The sequence below is a fragment of the Hydractinia symbiolongicarpus genome, chromosome 4, assembly GCF_029227915.1.
Source record: "Hydractinia symbiolongicarpus strain clone_291-10 chromosome 4, HSymV2.1, whole genome shotgun sequence".
NCBI lineage: Eukaryota > Metazoa > Cnidaria > Hydrozoa > Anthoathecata > Hydractiniidae > Hydractinia > Hydractinia symbiolongicarpus.
In genome coordinates this window covers 10,991,518-11,009,685 of record NC_079878.1, presented here as the reverse complement: position 1 = coordinate 11,009,685, position 18,168 = coordinate 10,991,518, and the positions used below count along the sequence as shown (strand labels likewise).

At 32.3% G+C, this 18,168-nt stretch overlaps 1 protein-coding gene across 1 annotated transcript; it reads left to right on the top strand.

Annotated features, from left to right (window-relative positions):
• The first annotated feature begins 237 nt into the window (after positions 1 to 237).
• Positions 238 to 13,134, top strand: LOC130641223 (WD repeat-containing protein WRAP73-like). The gene is made up of 14 exons (XM_057447939.1): positions 238 to 395; positions 2,614 to 2,709; positions 2,789 to 2,845; positions 3,120 to 3,236; positions 3,478 to 3,550; positions 5,496 to 5,599; positions 5,674 to 5,760; positions 6,786 to 6,920; positions 7,282 to 7,359; positions 7,572 to 7,656; positions 8,514 to 8,639; positions 9,996 to 10,079; positions 10,790 to 10,897; positions 12,812 to 13,134. Exons 1-14 carry the CDS (start codon positions 315 to 317, stop codon positions 12,913 to 12,915), a joined length of 1,335 nt encoding a protein of 444 aa, XP_057303922.1. The 5' UTR covers positions 238 to 314; the 3' UTR covers positions 12,916 to 13,134.
• Positions 13,135 to 18,168: the final 5,034 nt, after the last annotated feature.

The window sequence follows — 18,168 nt, the reverse complement described above, 5'->3', positions numbered from 1 at the left end:
TTTTTGTTAAAATCAAATTGTACTTCATTTTGTTTTATGGTTTCTATTGAAATAATTATATATAGTTCATAGAAGTTTGTTTCATGAATGTAGCTTTTGCGTAACAAAATAAATTAGTTTGTAGTGTTTAACATGGAAAAAGTTACAAAAATTTTGAGACAGTCCCTTACTGTGACATGGAATTAGGTGTGTTACTATGTTCCATGTTAAAAACTCACATTTCTGCCCAACTAAATTATATACCATGTTTTTACGATTTATTTACAGGGAAAAATATTTGTTTACAATTAGAATGAGAGGTCTGCAAATTATGTATGTATGCTGACATGAATTTTTCTGAGTCTTTCAAGCAATCTGGTCAACTTTGTAAATTTTCAATTGATGGATGTTATGTGGTAAGTTTTGTTTTTTGCAAATTTCATTGTTTGTCACAAGATGTGTATAATGTAGGAAATTTTATTCTATACTCACTCATTATTCATTTTGCTGTATTCTTTAGCAAAATGGTCGATAAGTAAAAAAAAGGGAGAAGAACAGTGGAAATGAACCATCTAAATCTTAGTGATGTCAGAAATTACCCAATGAGACACAAAGAATATTCTTCAGATATTTGTTTACCCCCTTTTTTTTGTTTCAAGCTTGTTGTGTGGAACTTGAATTACTGATTAAGAAAATTTATAGTATCAGGTGCTTTTGATAAATGGTTATAGAGATTTGAGCCAGTGTCTGAGAACTGTATGACCATATGTTGTCCTGATCTAAAAAACTTAATACATTTATGTGAAGTTTGGAAACCGTTCATTAAAGCTCACCTCAAGAAGCCAGAAACAAGTGAAACATTAAGTGATCTTGATAGAAATGAAGTTTGACATATTTTTGTCAATGTAGACATATATAGATGAAGAAACCACTCCAGATTTAATTCGAATTACAAATTGAATTTAATATTGGCAATTGTCCTATTGTGGAGGCTTTGAAGAAGTATTTTAGGCAACAAATTACCCAAGTATTAGCTTGCTCCTGAGTAAAGGCAAAAGTAAAAGTTTTGTTGTTTGACGGGAACGTAGCTTCTGTTACCTCAATTTTTCATTCTCCCCCCTTTAGTCCTTAGGCAGGCCATTTCTTGAATAAAACTATGCCAGAGCTACAAAAAGCACCCGCTAAAAAAATAGCGAATGCTATGGTGCGCGAAAAATCGCACTCGTAAGCCAAATTTACAAGTGCGATGTGAATATTTGCAGGTGTGTTTCCCACTTAACTATCTTTTGTTTACCATAACGTTATGTTATTTAAGCTGTATAGAAATAATGTTTGAATAGTAAGGAATCGTCTACAGGTTGCTTCAATTCGTATAATATTTTATTTGTAAAGATCTACCATTTCAGAAAGTGAAAGTACCAATGTATCTGTTAAAAATCATAAAAACAGCATCGTAGAAAGTAAAAATATCGCCGTAGGTTGTTTAAAATTCTTAAAAACGGGCTCGTAGACAAGAAAAAGATCAATGTAGATTGTTTAAAAATCATAAAAACGGCATCGTAGAAAGCGAAGAGATCGACGTAGATCGTTTAGAAATTATGAAAACAGGATCGTTGACAGCGAAAAGATCACCATAGATCATTTAAAAATCATAAAAACGGCATCGTAGAAAGCGAAGAGATCGATGTAGATCGTTTAAAAATCATGAAAACAGGATTGTTGACAGCGAAATGATCGCCATAGATCGTTTAAGAATCATAAAATGACATCATAGAAAGTGATAATATCGTCGTAGATCGTTTAAAAATCACGAAAGCTTTTTTCATCACTCTATGTTATTTTAGAAAAAGAAAAAATTCATAAGTGCAATAAAAAGCACTCATAGTTTTTTTACGAGTGCGCGTGCGATCGCACTCATTTCAAGGAATGGCCTGCTTAAGCTAACGATAGGGACAACCTAAAAATGAGGTCATGATGACCGTAAATTATTAGGTATTGTAACAATTTCCTGACTTCTATTGTGCAAATGTTGCAGCCTGCCCTGCCACGAAGTTTCTATTGACCTTCTGTTCTACTGCTAATATCCGTTATAATGCTTTTAATCCATTTTCAAGTTATTTGGTTTTAAAGTTATAACTGCAATGCAGTAACTTCAAAAATTTAAACACATTGATGTCAATCTATTTTATCGAAGTTAAAAAATTGTTGTTTAGAAAAGAAGGAAAAATTGCATGTCAGAATTACCCTGGACAACACCTGTACAACAGACACAGTTATTGTATTATAAAGATAAGAAAAATACAATCAAGATGTGGCTTTCTCATAAAAATTAAACAACATAATTATCACATAGCATATGTAACACTGAAAATCTTTTTAAAATACCTTAATATCTAGAAAACACCTGGGTTTGAAATTTAGTGGCCATCCCTGAACCACAATAATAGCCACATTATCTGTGTGTATGTAAATCTAAAGTCATGCGACCATATACAGACCAAATGACTATATATTTGTGCCAGAGATGAATTTTTCGTCTTTAGCTATAAAAGTTCTGTAATATTTTTTCAGTGTAGAAATTCCAAATTTTTCGAGTTTCCTTGATATATTGCGATCAAATATTATCTTTTAAAGGCTAATGCAACACAGTACCGTTTGGTGGTGCGAGATGTTAACACACTTCAAATAAAGTGTTTATTCACGTGTCTTGATAGTATCAATTACATCGAGGTTTGTTTTTGTCATTTGAGTTTTATTTTTATTTTTTTGTTTTCTGTTTTAACATTACTTAAAGATTTCTCTTTTTTAGTGGTCATCAGATTCACAGTTTATATTATGTGGGTTATTTAAAAGAGGAATAATCCAGGTATTGTTTTGTTTTGTTACTTCCTATCAAAATTTTTTGACAACTAAAAGATTTGATCTGATGTGGAAATCCAAGTAAAGTAAAAAGCTGTGTCTTTACAACATTAATTATGGTAAAATTCATATCATCATAGTATATTCAAACAGATATGTACATCCAATACCGTTCATAGTCATTGAATACCATTCTCTTCATTTTCTAGTACTTTCTGTAATTAAAAATCCACACAAAGCAAAGTTTAAGCAATAATTAAATTTTTGATTAATTTTTAAAGGTGTGGTCAGTTGAGAACACAGATTGGACTTGTAAAATTGATCATGGGTCAATGGGATTAACTGCTGTAAGATGGGCACCTGACGGAAGACATATATTATCGACATCTGAATTTAAGGCATGAGTATATTTTATGATACATTTAAAACACTCTTAAAGAAATTAGATTGTAACAGCACATGAAAATTCAAATCATGCTATATCTCTAGCATGTATTCCACAGCCATTCTTTTCTTTCTGTTTTGTGGGCTGGTCGGTGGCTTGTTTTGCTTTTAAAACACTGACAATGATAAGTTTTTACAGAAAACAATTTTGATATTTTATAATTACTTTACCATAGCTGTGTTACATTTTTCTAGCTTCGCATAACTGTATGGTCACTGATAAACAAATCTGTATCGTACATCAAATATCCAAAACATTCTACAAAAGGTTTGTAAATGATTGCTAAATGTTTAAACCCTGAACATAATATTTATAAAATTGGCCTTTTTCGGTTTATTTATTGAAAAAAATAAAAAGCACCACCTAGCCAGTACTCTGTTTTACTTTGGCAGGTGTGTAAGCCACCTAAACAACTCTTTATTCAACCAATGCCCAAAAAGGTCTAAAATTCAGGCATGCTGACATCAGGAAAAATCATTTTAAACCTAATCAAACAACTTAAAGACCCTAGGTCTGCTGTAGACATTGAGGGTGAATGCAGAGGAAGGCTTATTATGGCACACCTCTGTGCGTAAGAATTGGTACAGGAATTTACCATCTTAGCCTTTATTTACATAATGTCATCTGGATAAGCTATCCAAGTGTGTTGTCAATATATTGCTGTCTATAGTGCAGTGGGTTCATTATGCAGCTTCCAGTTCTGAGAACCTAGAAACACCCGTCAATGCAGCATTGATTTTACTGACATGAATGACTGCAATATATTTAGGGGTACATTTAACACGAAAGTTCTAAGAGAAAACCTTTTAAAGAAAAAACGTTTTTGTGGGAAAAAAAGTTCATTGTTGCAAAAACCCATCACAAACTTTTAGTCAAAGTATATAGTGTAAAAATTTAGTATCATTGTAATTTACTTCACTAGGTCTGCGAAACTCTCAAACCAACGAAAGTTTATTCTCATAAATTTCTCAAAAGGCTTTGCTTTGAAAGCTAGTTCCTTTTTAGTAGCTACAAAAAAAACCCAGGAATTTAAGAAAGTAATTTTTTTGTTTCCACATGATATGTTTAGTGTTATCTTATATGTGTTTATATATTTTTACCGAAATTAACATTTATAATAAAAATAGAGAGCCATTGCAACTTGATCAGTAGTGCGAAAAAATGTATACTGTTACCGTTGGTTGCATCTGTCACATTAAATCCACTCGATCGCCATTTGTAATGCAGCTTTGAAGTAAAAAAATCGCTAAGCAGGCAAGAATCAGTAAGAAATGTAAAGTAAACGAAATATACATATTATGGTAACTTAACATTAACGCATAAGAGAGGGTGGGTTTTACTGATAATTCATTACACAGTACATTTCCTTTGCATTTATTTAAACTTCAACTTCAACTCCTTCTTCAACTCCCAGACGTTTTTTGGAAGATATATCAGTGATACTCTGTGGATATACACTTTTTAGTCAAATCGGCACTTGAAAAGAACAGCTGAGCTAGTGAATCAAATAATATTCATGTGGAATTGATGTGTCTGGACCATGTTAATGGAAAACTAAAATTATTTCAGTTTAAATATAGCATCTATCTGCTTTTTTTGCACAGAAAGATTGTGATCAACACCATGTGTGCAATTGAGTCGATTTTTAGTGCCCTTAAATGTGGATACTGACTTTTTGAAATATCAGCCTTTCTTTTTCCTTTATTCAGAAAGAAAAATGTTACATTAAAAAAATATGTATATATATATCAAATATTTTATATTGCCAAATAAAAAAAAAATAAATAAGATTATTATAATTGATAAACTTACTTGACATGCACAAAGTCAAGCTCTTGTACATAGAGACTTCATGTGTTTGTTGTTTTCTTTTTCTCTCAGTGCACATGGTACATGACAATTTTTTTACTTTTGTTGACATTGCACATTACAGTCAGTAAAATCATTACTCTCAAACGGGTTTTTTTTAGACTTTACCTTGGGATCGCAGATCAAATCCGACCTACTTCTAGGCAGTGTGTTAGCAATTAACAAAGTAGTTCTACTTTAATTTGTTGTGCAGTAAACTTTGATCAATTTCGAGTGCGTGTTACCTAAAAGGTTGTTTGTGGTTACTATTTCAAAATAGGACCTCTTTTCTAATAAATATTTCCTTCGTTGTATGTTTATATTTTTAAACGCATGAAATACATAAGAATACAAATATTTTTAGGCATGGATTTTTCTATGGATGGAAAGTATATGGCTTTATTAGAAAGAAGAAACTATAAGGATTTTGTCAGTGTTTTTGCATGTGACAGTTGGGAGATGTTAAAGGTTAGCTATATGATTCACTTATGACCAACTAATGTTACGGTCAATGTCAAAACCTCCCATATTTCGGTTTTTAGCATTTTGCAACAGATACCAAAGATTCGTCAGACCTTTCATTTTCACCTAATAGTTGCATGATTGCTATATGGGATTCCAAATTAGAGGTATAGATAATATTTTTCGCAGTTAAGTATTGTTAATGGTAGACCTATTAGCTGCCGGCCATAATCACTAATTTTTTAGGCACACACGACAAAATTTTGTTGTAGTAAAACATGTTGCTTGTGGCTTCCATCAACATGTCAATTTTGTAGTTGGCAACCGAAGATTGTTGCAAAAGTTCTACAGCAGAATCAAAATTGATTTTATTGTGCTGAGTAATGTTACCTGTGGCCCATATGTATCAAAATTATTTTTGCACTATTTTGCCATAGTTTAAATCGGGTTTGTAAACACCACATAAACAAACATGGCCTTCCAAAAAAAAAATAGCCTGATCTTTCACAAAAAGCAGCTGTTTAACTTAAAGTCAAACTATCAAAAAAACTTACTTAGCCTTTGTCACTGCAGTTCTTGAAAAAAATTACAAAAACACCCCTGTCACCTAAGCCATCATATTGCTATACAGTGCTATTGTTTGTGAGTCCATTGTAATTTTTATTTTCCTTGTCAAGACGTGTTTTTCTCCAATGCCCTATTTCTGTATAATGTTTTTTTGCTGCAAAACTTGAAAATATGTTGATTGTGGCGCTGTAACTTTCGACTTTGGTGTTGCATGTCAAGTATAAAACATCTGCATTTGCGGTGCTTTTTCAAGAGATATAAGTTCGGTAGTGGACATTTGTTAGTTAAAAATATTTTTAATGAGGATAATGTATTGGTGCCCAACCTTGTATTTCGCTGTTTTTTTCTCATTTAAGGCCCCATTTTATCATGTCTCTCCTTAAATATTTTGTGTTTCTTGAACTATATATCAGAAAATTATGTAAATTGTGTTGCGAGATTGAGCAGACATTCAACAAATCATTCTTATAGATTGGATGCGTAATAAAAACTAGTCTTCAATCTCCTATTATTGAGTTAAAACCACATGTTTTTTCCTTTCATTCAACTCCGTCTGTATGGGAAAAACCTTGCCTAAAACAATTTCCCAATTTTAACTAGCTAATGTTGTGTTTTTTTATTTTAGTACAAGGTTGTCATATATTCATTAGATGGTCGGTTTATTTCCTCGTACTCCGCATATGATTTTGCATTGGGTATAAAATCAGTTTCATGGACTCCATCCAACCAATTTCTCGCTGTTGGTAGTTATGATCAGCAGGTAGAAAGTGAGACTTTTTATTGTAAGCGGAGATAGTGTAGTGGTAGCGGATTCGACTTGTAATCATAAGGTTTCAGGTTCGAGTCCCCACTCCGGTGCACTTCATGAAATGCAGTGTTGTCAGCCCATTTAGTGCCATCTACTGACCGCTCACCGGCTTGTGTGGCAGGCAAGCATGTTATAGCAATGCTATACGTACTTCTGGCGGTAATGTAACATAGTTACAATCGGAGGGAAAAGGGCCAACCGTTAAGAGGGAATCCCCAAGGGTGTTAAAACTTCCCGTTACTTTCTTACTTACTTATTTACTTGTCTTGTTGAAAATATAAAATGATTTGCGTCACTAAAAGTTTCTTTATAGGTGCGTTTATTAAATAACATCACTTGGAAGTCTGTTTGCGAGTTCAAGCACGTGACAAAAATTACCAACCAAAATGTTGTAAGTATATCCCTCTTATGCATTTTTTTGACTTCAGTAAAGATGAGCAATTTTGTATGTGTGATGTGCATGTTTTTTTTTTGCACAAAACTTTTCGGACGATACTAAATTTTTTAACTTCTATTTCTAAGCAGTCCTTAAAAAGAATTAAGTGAAAAACAAAGTACTTAACCTTTATGTTGTCATTAACTAATAAATATTTCTTTCTATAGGTAGTGTATCAAGAAATCGAGAGAAAATCTGTGGTGTTACCTTGGGAGAATGAAAAGTCAAGTCGCTATTCTCCACCAAGTCATTGTAGGTCAATTCTTCATACATAGTGCTCTCCATGTTTATTGTATATATTTTATGTTTACTTAGGTTTAAGTGATATTGTTAATTTTGACTTTTATTTTCGACGAAGAGAGTAAATATTGAAATTCTTCAAGGGACAATTGACGAGGCTATTTGTTTGTCTTTTGCTTTCATTTCTCTTTTCTATTATTTTAAACCTTAGAAAGCGCGCAAAAATAATAAGTTCTCCAAAATTTAAGTTGCCATTGGTGGTTAAGGAGAAGACTTTGGCAGTCCAGTTTATCTCTTCCCATAAGCACTTATTATAACAACCTGTTCCTTTGGCGTGGCTGCGGTTAACTTTAAGGCTGTTTTCGTCCAATTTTTGCCCGTATACGCGTTCCTTCGAAACGAATCAATAAGCTCAATTCCCGTACATTCCGAAGAATGGCGTGTATTAAACGGACCACTCAAAGGGTCAAGGTGGAAAAAATTATACACACTTTAGAACCACATAGACGTCTAGCTAACCTGCTTATTAATAATTACCCTTTTTGATGAATTTGGTACTTTTATCTTTTTAATTTCTAAAAAAAAATTTTCCTTCAGTATTCTTTTTGTCGGTAAAATACCTTAAATGACAGATTAAGCGCACCCTGTCACAATAAAATTTTTAACTAAGCGCTCCGGGCGCTTAATTCGTCATTTCCGATAAGCTACGGTCTGTTAGGTGCTCTGGGTGGAGCACGATATTTGCGAATGTTCCAAAAGTTCTCTTTCCTTCATATAAAGTAGTAGTGAACATTTCTTGCCTAACGGGATTACAACTGCATGAATGCATTATGTCAGTCTAATGTATATTCTTGCGATTATTTACTTAGATATTCTGCAAGAAAAACCATTTCAAGTTCCTACCATTAGGCCTGATCCAGAAAAACCAAATCCCAAACTTGGTGTTGGAACGGTGCTATTCAGTTTTGATAACACATTTATGGCAACCCGAAATGGTAAGTTGTACTAGGAAAATAATTTTTATCTTCACTAAACGTTCTTACTAAAAAATCGGACGCCATTTCTTTCTTGGTACAATTCTCTGTGAATTGAAGTTGCGCTTGAGATGCGTTATTAGTCATTAATTTCTTGAGAATCAGGTACATTTTCTTGTAACTGGTTGCATATGTGAGGGAAAAAGTTTGATGCAGATGTCACCATTCTAAATGAGATTAAATTACTAAATAAAATCTCATCTTTGCGAGAACTGATTTTCGCTAAGTTGTCAAGTTCTAACATTTCGAGTGAATCAAGTTTTGCAAATTCCGCGAGAAAAAGGATTTGATGACCTTTTTTATCTTAATGTAGGAAACATAAGTAAAGACTGCTGAAGTTGTTTTGGGTAAATCAAAAGAAAAATATTAGGGTAAAGCGTTTTTAAAAAGAAAATCAAAATTTTCCAGGAATTAATTTTCGCATATAGCGAATTTCCCATAATTGCGAAATTAACAAAAACTTGCGAATTTCGCGAAAATTAATTTCCTTAAGGTACAAAGTCGCACCCATAAACTCGGCCATACCTTTCTTAATTTGCAATATCATCACACTAGAGCATGGAAAAAAGTTCATTACCCGAGGTATAAAATGATGTTGGACGGACGACCTCAAAATTAGAGGGTCTGTACGTCAATTTCCAATCTAATTCTATCAGTAAACATATAGGGCTTATAAGCTTACCCAAAAAGACCCATTGCAACCAAATTGAAGATCCCAAGTTATTGGGTCATAGGAAAAGACTTAAGAGGTCTGGGACACGCAAACAGTGTCATTTTGAGAAAAATTTGTTAATCAATTCAGCTTTATAATATCTATGCGTTAATAAAGTTTGAATGCACATCCCTTGACAGGTCTAAAATTAATGATCATAGAAAATATCAAAATTTGTTATTACTTAAATATGACATCATAATTTATGCAACATAATTAAATCTTAAATTTTTTTAAATGTAAATATCATGAGAAAAAAAGAGCTGTTTTAAAAATTTAAAAGAAAGACTTGTTAACGGACTTTTAAAGCTCAATAATATAAGTCCAACATCATTTTATACCTTGGACTCCCGTTAAGGCTTGTTTCAATTTCATTGCATTCTGCTATAGTGTAAAAAGAGTCTTTGTAACCGCGTGGGCACATAAAATTAGAGATCTGTTCGAGTGCGCACGCGCTAACAAAAAAGCATGTAAGCTTTTCGCACTGTAGCTGAAAATGCCATCAAATGGAATCGAGCGTAATATAGCTATAATTGTCATAAAAATCTGTATTGAAAAGCAAAGTTGTTAAAAACAAAATTTATGCCGCAGCAACACGTTTTTAGATAATATGCCGAATGTGATTTGGATTTGGGATATGATGAAATTGAAACTTCACACAGTGTTAGTACAGGCTCACCCTGTAAAAGGTAACTATACTTTTTTTGTTTTCTTCTAAAATGGAAATTCTCTCTGTGTAGAGTACATTATATTGTGGTTACTAAATCAAACAGTGATGCTGTAGACAGTGAAGCTGATTTTCTAGTTGAGATTTCTAGAAGAGTAAATGTTTTTCATCAGTCTGTTAACCTGTTTCAGTTACAAAATGCTGGTTTCTCTGTCGTTATCCACTGAAGTAAAAGTAGCCCAAGGCAGCCTTTACATGAAATTTAATTTTGGTTTCTTGTCTAGTTTTTAGTTCTGATAAATGTTTAACTGAATTCGGGCTCATTTCGATGCTGATTTCATTTCGCCCTTAAAATATCCATGTTAACCTGATTTATCCGGAATGAGACTATGGCGCATGCGTAAAACGATATTGCGCATGTTTAAAAAGCTATTGCGCATGTGTACAAAGTTACGGCGCATGTGCAGTTGGCACAGCCTTCTATATGAAGAACTCCATGCAATTAGGACGAAATTTCTTTGCGGTGTGAAATCTTTTTATGGTAAATTTTATGTCGGCCCAATGTAAAGTCTACGTAAAGAATTAAATTTTAGTGACGGAAATAGTCCGGCAATATATTTTTTCTCTATCTATATATAGGGATAAACATTATGATCACTATTTTAAAATTAAATCTTGGTTAATTATTTGCGTAGTTTTCACTAGAAAGTTGAGATCAGATTTTTTTTTTAGTGCTAGCTTGGGATCCTAAAGAAACGCGCTTGGCACTGTGTGCAGGGACGAATAAAATATATATGTGGTCTCCAGCAGGTTGCTTAGATGTTGAAGTTCCGTGTGAAGGTAATCATGAATTTTTTTTGTACAGGATGCCCACTCTATCAGGAAATGTCAGGAATTTCGAAAATAAAGGCAATAATGTCTTTTTAGGAAATGTCAGAAAAATGAGAGGACTTTTAAACTTTTTAGTGAGTCCCCGTAGCGCATATGCTTTTTATCTTAGTAATGTTTTTCAATGTCAGCTTTTATCTCGAGCTTGTATTCGTTTCATCCTTTCTTTCATTTTTTCTTCTTCTTTGACCAGTCAGCTTGTTCATCAGCTGTATCGATAGAAAAAAGTAGGGCAGCAAATTCGTAAATGTGAGGATTATTAGCTAAAAAAAATGACAGATAGTGTCAAAAATATCCGGAAAATCGAAGATTTTGGTGGACACGTTATATAAACTTAAACCCACTTAAATAGAGTAAGCGAAAGGTTTTTATTGTCGTTTCGCGCTTATCTTTCGAATAATGTTTCTAGTAAGTGCAGACAATTTTTATTATCTAGCTTATAGAGACTAGATATTAATAAGGAGCTGAGATGTCTGTCCCACAATGGGATTTTTACTGATTTTAAAATCTGGTAGCCTAACCCTGTGATCAAACCCAACTGAACTGCACTTAACTTTTTTCAATACGTAAAGAAATGGTTTGTCTTATTGTGAATAGTAAAGAGTTACAAGAGTCTGGCCAGCTGCATGTATAAAAATATGAGAAAAAAAGCCACTTAGCTAATTATACACACGGTGATGAAACTATTGAGTCAGATTCTATGCCTACGGGACTTTCAGTTCTAAAGTATCAGCGTGGCATATATGAGGTTTAAGGTTACGCTGTAACACGAGTTGTAAACATTGAACGCCATCTTTGCTTGCTCTTGCTGTCGTGTTTCACATGTTGTTGTTGTTGTTGTTGCTGTGTTTATTTTGAGACTCCAGAAATTATTTTTTTGTTCTCAAAATTATATTATTTTTATTCATTTTGCCCCTTTATGGATAATACAATTAGTCACTACAAGAATTGTGAGACGTCGCTATCTTGATACAAAAGAAATGACGCCTATCAATTTTTTTGGTCCAAATTAGACCAAATTGGCTTTTGTTTTCGCATTGTAAGCACAAGTTACGTTACATCTAGAGTTTTTGAAATTGATTTGGAAAATGTCAATTCGCTAAATTGCAGTTTCAAAGTCATGGTTAAATTCTTTAAACTACGCCTTCCTAAGAATAGCCTCGTTTTCAAACCAAATGAATTTCTTTAATGGCAATAAAATAGTGTAAAACACTCTTAAAAATCAAAATTTTCAGGTTTCAATCATTTTAACTGGATCTATTCAAAAATCCAAATAAGACGTGTTATGTCAACTTTAAAATTTTGTGTGACGTCATGCAATTTGGGAAAGGTGTATTTGAAACCGAAGTGAAAATGTTCCGGTTTGGATGAAGTTTGTTACACTGATCGGAAAGGACATGTTGAACATCCCGGTTTTGAAATTTTGACAACCAGAGTACTCTGATTTCATTAAATTTAGTACTTGTTCGGAAACAATAATTGATTAAGACTGTCAACGTCTGTGTTTTGCGAGCTAGTTTACGCAAATCATACGTCTTGTTTTGTGAGATAATCAAGTTAACTAAAAAATATCAAAATATGAAATTCACAGAAAACAATGAACCCTGATATTTTGACGTCCAATTTTTACCGAATTTTGAAGTTTAAATACATGTAAACTCGATATTTTTTTACATTTGAAGTATATTTTGCTTCTCACGTTTGAATAGTACCGCATTTACCCTGTAAGCACGAAAACTGCGACCTGAATCGTATCATGTGCATGCACACAAGTTTTTAGTGGATCTTTTTAATAAGACCGACTTGAAACACTTATTTTCTTAATTATATGCATTTTATTTTATATTGTCAATTTTTCTATTTCAGCCGACTTTTTCGTGACTGGTTTAACATGGCATCAATCGGGAGGCTCTCTAATTCTGACGAGTAGAGACCAAATGTGCATGTGTTACCTGGCAACGCCAATGTGAAGGAAAACGTTTGTCTAAAGCATTCTTCGTCTACTTTCTGATGTGAATCTGCTTTTTTACTATGACGATATGTGACACAGAAAAAGAACGAATTTGTACTTTTTTTTACGGATATAAATACATAAAAATATTTATTTTATATACATAACTACTTGTAGATAATCTTGTATCAATAAAAGATATCGTTCCGATATCGAAATAAAAATGTCATGCAACCTACGTCATCTATAGAATTACCTTTTTTTGTAAGAATAACTTTGATATAAGATTATAACTTTAAATTTGACACTTTTCTGTGAATACTATGAGAAAATCATCAGCTTGAAAGTTTAAATTCTGAGTAGTTAATGACAATAAATAAAAACTGAAATTCTTGTCAGTTAATGACGGAATGAAAAATCTGTATTATTAGACGTATCAGCCTTTTTAATTGATGTTACAAAAAACCAATCATAGGTTCTCACACACTACATTCTAGAATTATGTGAAAAGCTTCAAATTTTTTTTGCTTTATAATTTTTTTAAGTTTAAAAGAAAAAGTAAAACAAGCTTGAATTAAAATGAAATTAAAAATAAAATAGAAATATTTTTTTTTAAGTAAATAAAGTACAATACAAAAGTACTTTCCCGTGAAATTTTCTATCAATAAGTTAAGCCATAAAGCCTGGAAATGTCAGGAAATCGGAAAGTATTTTGGGTAAAGAACTGTCGGGAAAATACTCTGAGTTTTTCTTACTAGGGAGTTTAGTAACTGCATATCAGCAGAAATTTGTTTCGAAAAAGCACGGAAGGAATTTTTGCAACAGACCGTTTTTTTTCATTAACAAAACGTACGAAATCTGTGTAATTTTAGATAAAAATAAGGGTTCATAGCATTGTTAAATCTGTAGGGTGGTTATCACTCGTAGAAACGTCAAGAATTTTGTGCTGAAAGAAAAACCGTTGTATATAATTGTCGCCGTTCCAATCGAAAAAAAAGACAGCATGGCAGGGATAGAGGTTGAGTTTAAACTGAAATATGATGTTATGAAGAATGTTGAGACACACTTTTGTAGTCAAAATCGTTGACCAGAACGATCTTTTTCTGAACTCCAGGCTATTGTGAACGTACAGGAATTGAACGCAAATAGTTTAAGTTACCTATGACAACTCAGACATTTCATAATCAGAGGGCAATTTTTCGCTTTTTGATATCCTAGACAGCGCAAAATTTGGTAAAACTTGACGCCTAGGCTCTGTCTTTTCTATGCCAGGTACGACGGGATAAAAAAAAGAAAAAACCTGGTGACGACGTAACTAAACAAGGTTGTGACACTCTTCGTGTTGAAAAGCTTTCTAAAAGCAAATCATTGTTGAATAATTTACCAACAATAGTTGAATAGTTTCTAATGTCAGTACTGATCGTGCTGAAACTAAAAGTTATGTGAAGAACACTCAATCAACTGTAAAGCATGACACCATCCGCCCTATAGTTATAAAAACTGAACATTTTGTGATGTGTGAAACCTGAAAAGTATTTAAATGGTTTTTATAACGGACAAGTGCTTATAGCGGGACATGACCAACCTTGTTCCAGGACTCTTTTCCACCTAATCTGTTGACAGGAGGCTTCGTAAATCAACTTGGACAAAAGTAAGTTAGTTAAAGCAAGTATAACACGATAGAGAGTAAGCGTAGTCACACAGAGCATGAATGAACGTGAAGAACACCCTGATTTCTCTTAAATTTTGTCACATCGAGACTTGTTCTGAACTATGAAAAGAAAACCCGAGACATATTGGGAATAAAGCTTGCCAAAAAATGGACTATAAGCCTTCCCGTTAAACAACTTTAGATAAGTGCAGAGGAACGGGAAGGCGTTTGCAGCAGGGTGGAGCAACAAAAGAATCGGCTGAAACGTCCTTGTTATTATATATATTTATATATATAAATATATATAATACAAAACAAAATACAAATACAAACAAACTTTGTATTTAAATGAATGATTGCAAGGATAATACTGTATTAAAATGTCATATAATCCCACCAAGCAAATGTTTTTTATCAGTGAGCTACCCCAGCGATGTTCAGGCTGTCTGATTTTAAAAATTTCAGCACTGTGCTGGTGAAACTGCTAATATAATATATCCTAACCTTGTCATCCACTGTTGTCAGTGAACAGAGAAAGTCAGCAAAATAAGTGAAATCACGTATATAATTTAGACATTCATGTAATACCAATGGTATATTAAGCTATATATATGTTCATTTATTGTTTAAAAAAAACATTTTCACTGCAGTCAAGGCAGTCAGGGATAATGCATATGTAATTGACGGATCCAAATGAGGCATTGTCTGGTTCTACCATTTTGATAAATACTGTAACTGAGGGATCGTCCAATTTTGCCTTATCTCTGAATCGAAGAGGCCTTCTCAAAATATTTGCGTACATCATCATCAATTTTTTTTTAGAAGCCTGTTTTCAGAATCAATTTATCTTTACTTGTGGCTGCACTAATTATTGTAAATATTGTATGAAAAATACAGTGGTATATATGTTCTGTTTGGTAGTGTCTAGTAGTGGGATTTTATTTTTTGTGATTTTGTTTTGTGGTTTTAACAAAATCACACCTGCAAAATTTTGTGTGTGTAAGATTTTGTGCAGGCTGCATTACGTTCATATGCATGCAAACTTGGTGGACATGCAAATAATGCGTGTAATTTTAGGTTGTTTTCTTAGATTGACCATACTTACAACGATCAAGTTTAACCTTTACTGCATTCATTCTTATGCAACTTTAACTTATTTATGTAAGTTTTATTATTTACAAAAAAAACGAAAGTTTTCAGATTGTCTTTGCACGCTCATTACCATTCACGCAATTCACAAAGGTTATAAATTGATGTTGGTCACATAAAATTGTTAAAATTGAAAGTTTTATGCAACAAAAATGACTGTTATAGGGTCCTAAATAATTTTATGAAATAATTATACTTCTTGGTAATGAAAAATCATTCACGTTTAAAACAATTGGGGTGAGGAAACATTCATTATCCTCGAATCTGTGACCTGCAGCAGTAAAACCAGATTTCCACTAAGTGGATCAAGAAGTTGTGGACTGGTTTTTGTTATTTTATTAATAGCTTTCTGCTCCATCTCTCACTTTTCACTGATAAGATACATAACCTTATAAAAAATGTTATTGCTTAAAGTTTCTAAACTAACTATTTGGAACTTTATTTCCAGTATTTCTAAAGGACACAGTACAAGGTGCGTAAAAATTATGCACATTCTGTTATATTTATAGTTATAAAAAACGCATAATTATGACTATGCAACATATTTTTACTTGCAAAATTATGTGAATAACTTGGCATGCTTTCATTAGAATGTTAGAATTGGGTGTAAAGGGAAATTTGAAAAGAGTTCAACTGTATATTCTGTGTTGTTGTTGTTTGAAGATTGTTATAGGAAGATAAAGGAATTGATGTAGGAAGTAAAATCTTACCAACGACAGAATTTGCATAAACATTGTTTAGGCAAATGCTGTAGGTTCTAGTATTTAAAAAACATAACTTTCAAAAAAAATGTGTTTTATATATATGCATGTTTATACGAATACTATTGTTGTTATTCCAAAGCAAAGGAGAAGAAGAAGGAAAAAAATTGCACTTATCAGCTCCTTAGACCAAAAGTATTAGCTGCAGAAAAGACGCTTGCTGGATAATCATTTGCTTATTAATACAACAGTTGTGGTTAATAAAGTTTTTGATAAAAATTAAACCGACTAACGGTGACCTCTTAAACAAAGTATTATCATGTTTGTTTTTACAATCAAAAATTCTTGAAACCTTATAGGAGTATTTGCAAACTATCTTGTTTGTTAAAAACTGTGAGAGTAGTGAGAAAGTTATACAATGAAATTTTTTAACTGAGACCTGCTAGAAAACAGTTTTTATACTTCTAATATATGGATTGTGAGCAATATGATTTTAAATTAAAATCCTGTGAAATTTTATGTGAGCATTATTTGATTCATCTGGATAATTATAAGCCTTGGTTAGTTTAATAAAAATAGGATAAACTTGATCACAAGTGAATGTGTTATGTCTGTGTGTTCATATGAAAATTGTACGTTTTCTAAGAAATAAAGAAAGATTTTGTCACATGAGCATTATTTAGCATATGCATGAGTGATTGATAACTTAATTTAAACTTTATTAGCACTATTTTATTCACTTGTCTGTTTTTTTGCCCCTTGTTCACTGTGCTTAATTTTCCTAAAGTTATATGTAACTGCATAGATATAGTATGTCTGTACTTTTTGGTTACAGTAGTCTTAAGAACCACAGACTTTAATTTGAGGGCATTGAAGTATCCAGTGAACTTTTTGTAGTGTGTGTAATCTTTATTTTATCTCTTTTTAGGCATTCAATGAATATTTCGAGCCTCTATTATGAGAATTTAGGTATAGTGGTATAAAACTGTTCAGCATGTTGCTTTGGTCTTTTGTTTTATATATTTGTGTCACTGTAAGGTATTGTGTCGATACAGCTTAAAAGAACAATTAGCAAACATATCACATATTAAAGACAGTGATGAGAAAATTTCAGGCTTTAGTATTGTAACCAACATCTTCTCCATGGAGACCTTTTTGATCATTATATTTCTTTTAGCATAACTATATATTTATATTGTGAGGGAGGGTATTGTTTTATTTCTCATGTTAAATAGTAAAAGTTTTATAAAGGCTAATTGTCGAGGAGCATCAAAAATGGCATTTTTTAGTTGGTGAAACTTATATAGTTAGAGAATGTTTGTGGTATTTATGTTACTACATAAACTTGATATATATAGTTGATTGATATCTGATACGTTTTATGATGTTGTACAGTTGTCAAAATAAAAAAATAAAAATAACCAAACAAGGTAAAAAAGGCTAAAATGCAATAATAAAATTTCTTTTCAGTAATATATATTTGCCTCAGACATGAGATTATGATAAAGTGTTTGCATTACAAATTTTTTGTAGAAAATATTGCGTCTAAGAAACCCACATTAAGAATGGAATCCATTCAAGATGTAGTGATTTAAGTTATGTTACTTAAAGTAATAAGTTTGCTAGAGAAATGGTTTTTATATGTGTTTTTGTACATGCCTTAGTATTACTAAAATTATAAATGTTATGATATGAAACATTATATTTTTTATCAGATCTCAAAAAGTTCCTAGTTTGATGTATTTATATAGACTTAAAATTTATGTAATTT

Excerpts from the sequence above, each read along its gene's own strand:
- LOC130641223 (XM_057447939.1), top strand. The coding sequence starts at position 315 with ATGTATGCTGACATGAATTTTTCTGAGTCTTTCAAGCAATCTGGTCAA. Across the intron at positions 2,846-3,119 it reads TTAAAAGAGGAATAATCCAG|GTGTGGTCAGTTGAGAACAC; the intron begins GTATTGTTTTGT and ends TAATTTTTAAAG. Across the intron at positions 10,080-10,789 it reads ACAGGCTCACCCTGTAAAAG|TGCTAGCTTGGGATCCTAAA; the intron begins GTAACTATACTT and ends TTTTTTTTTTAG.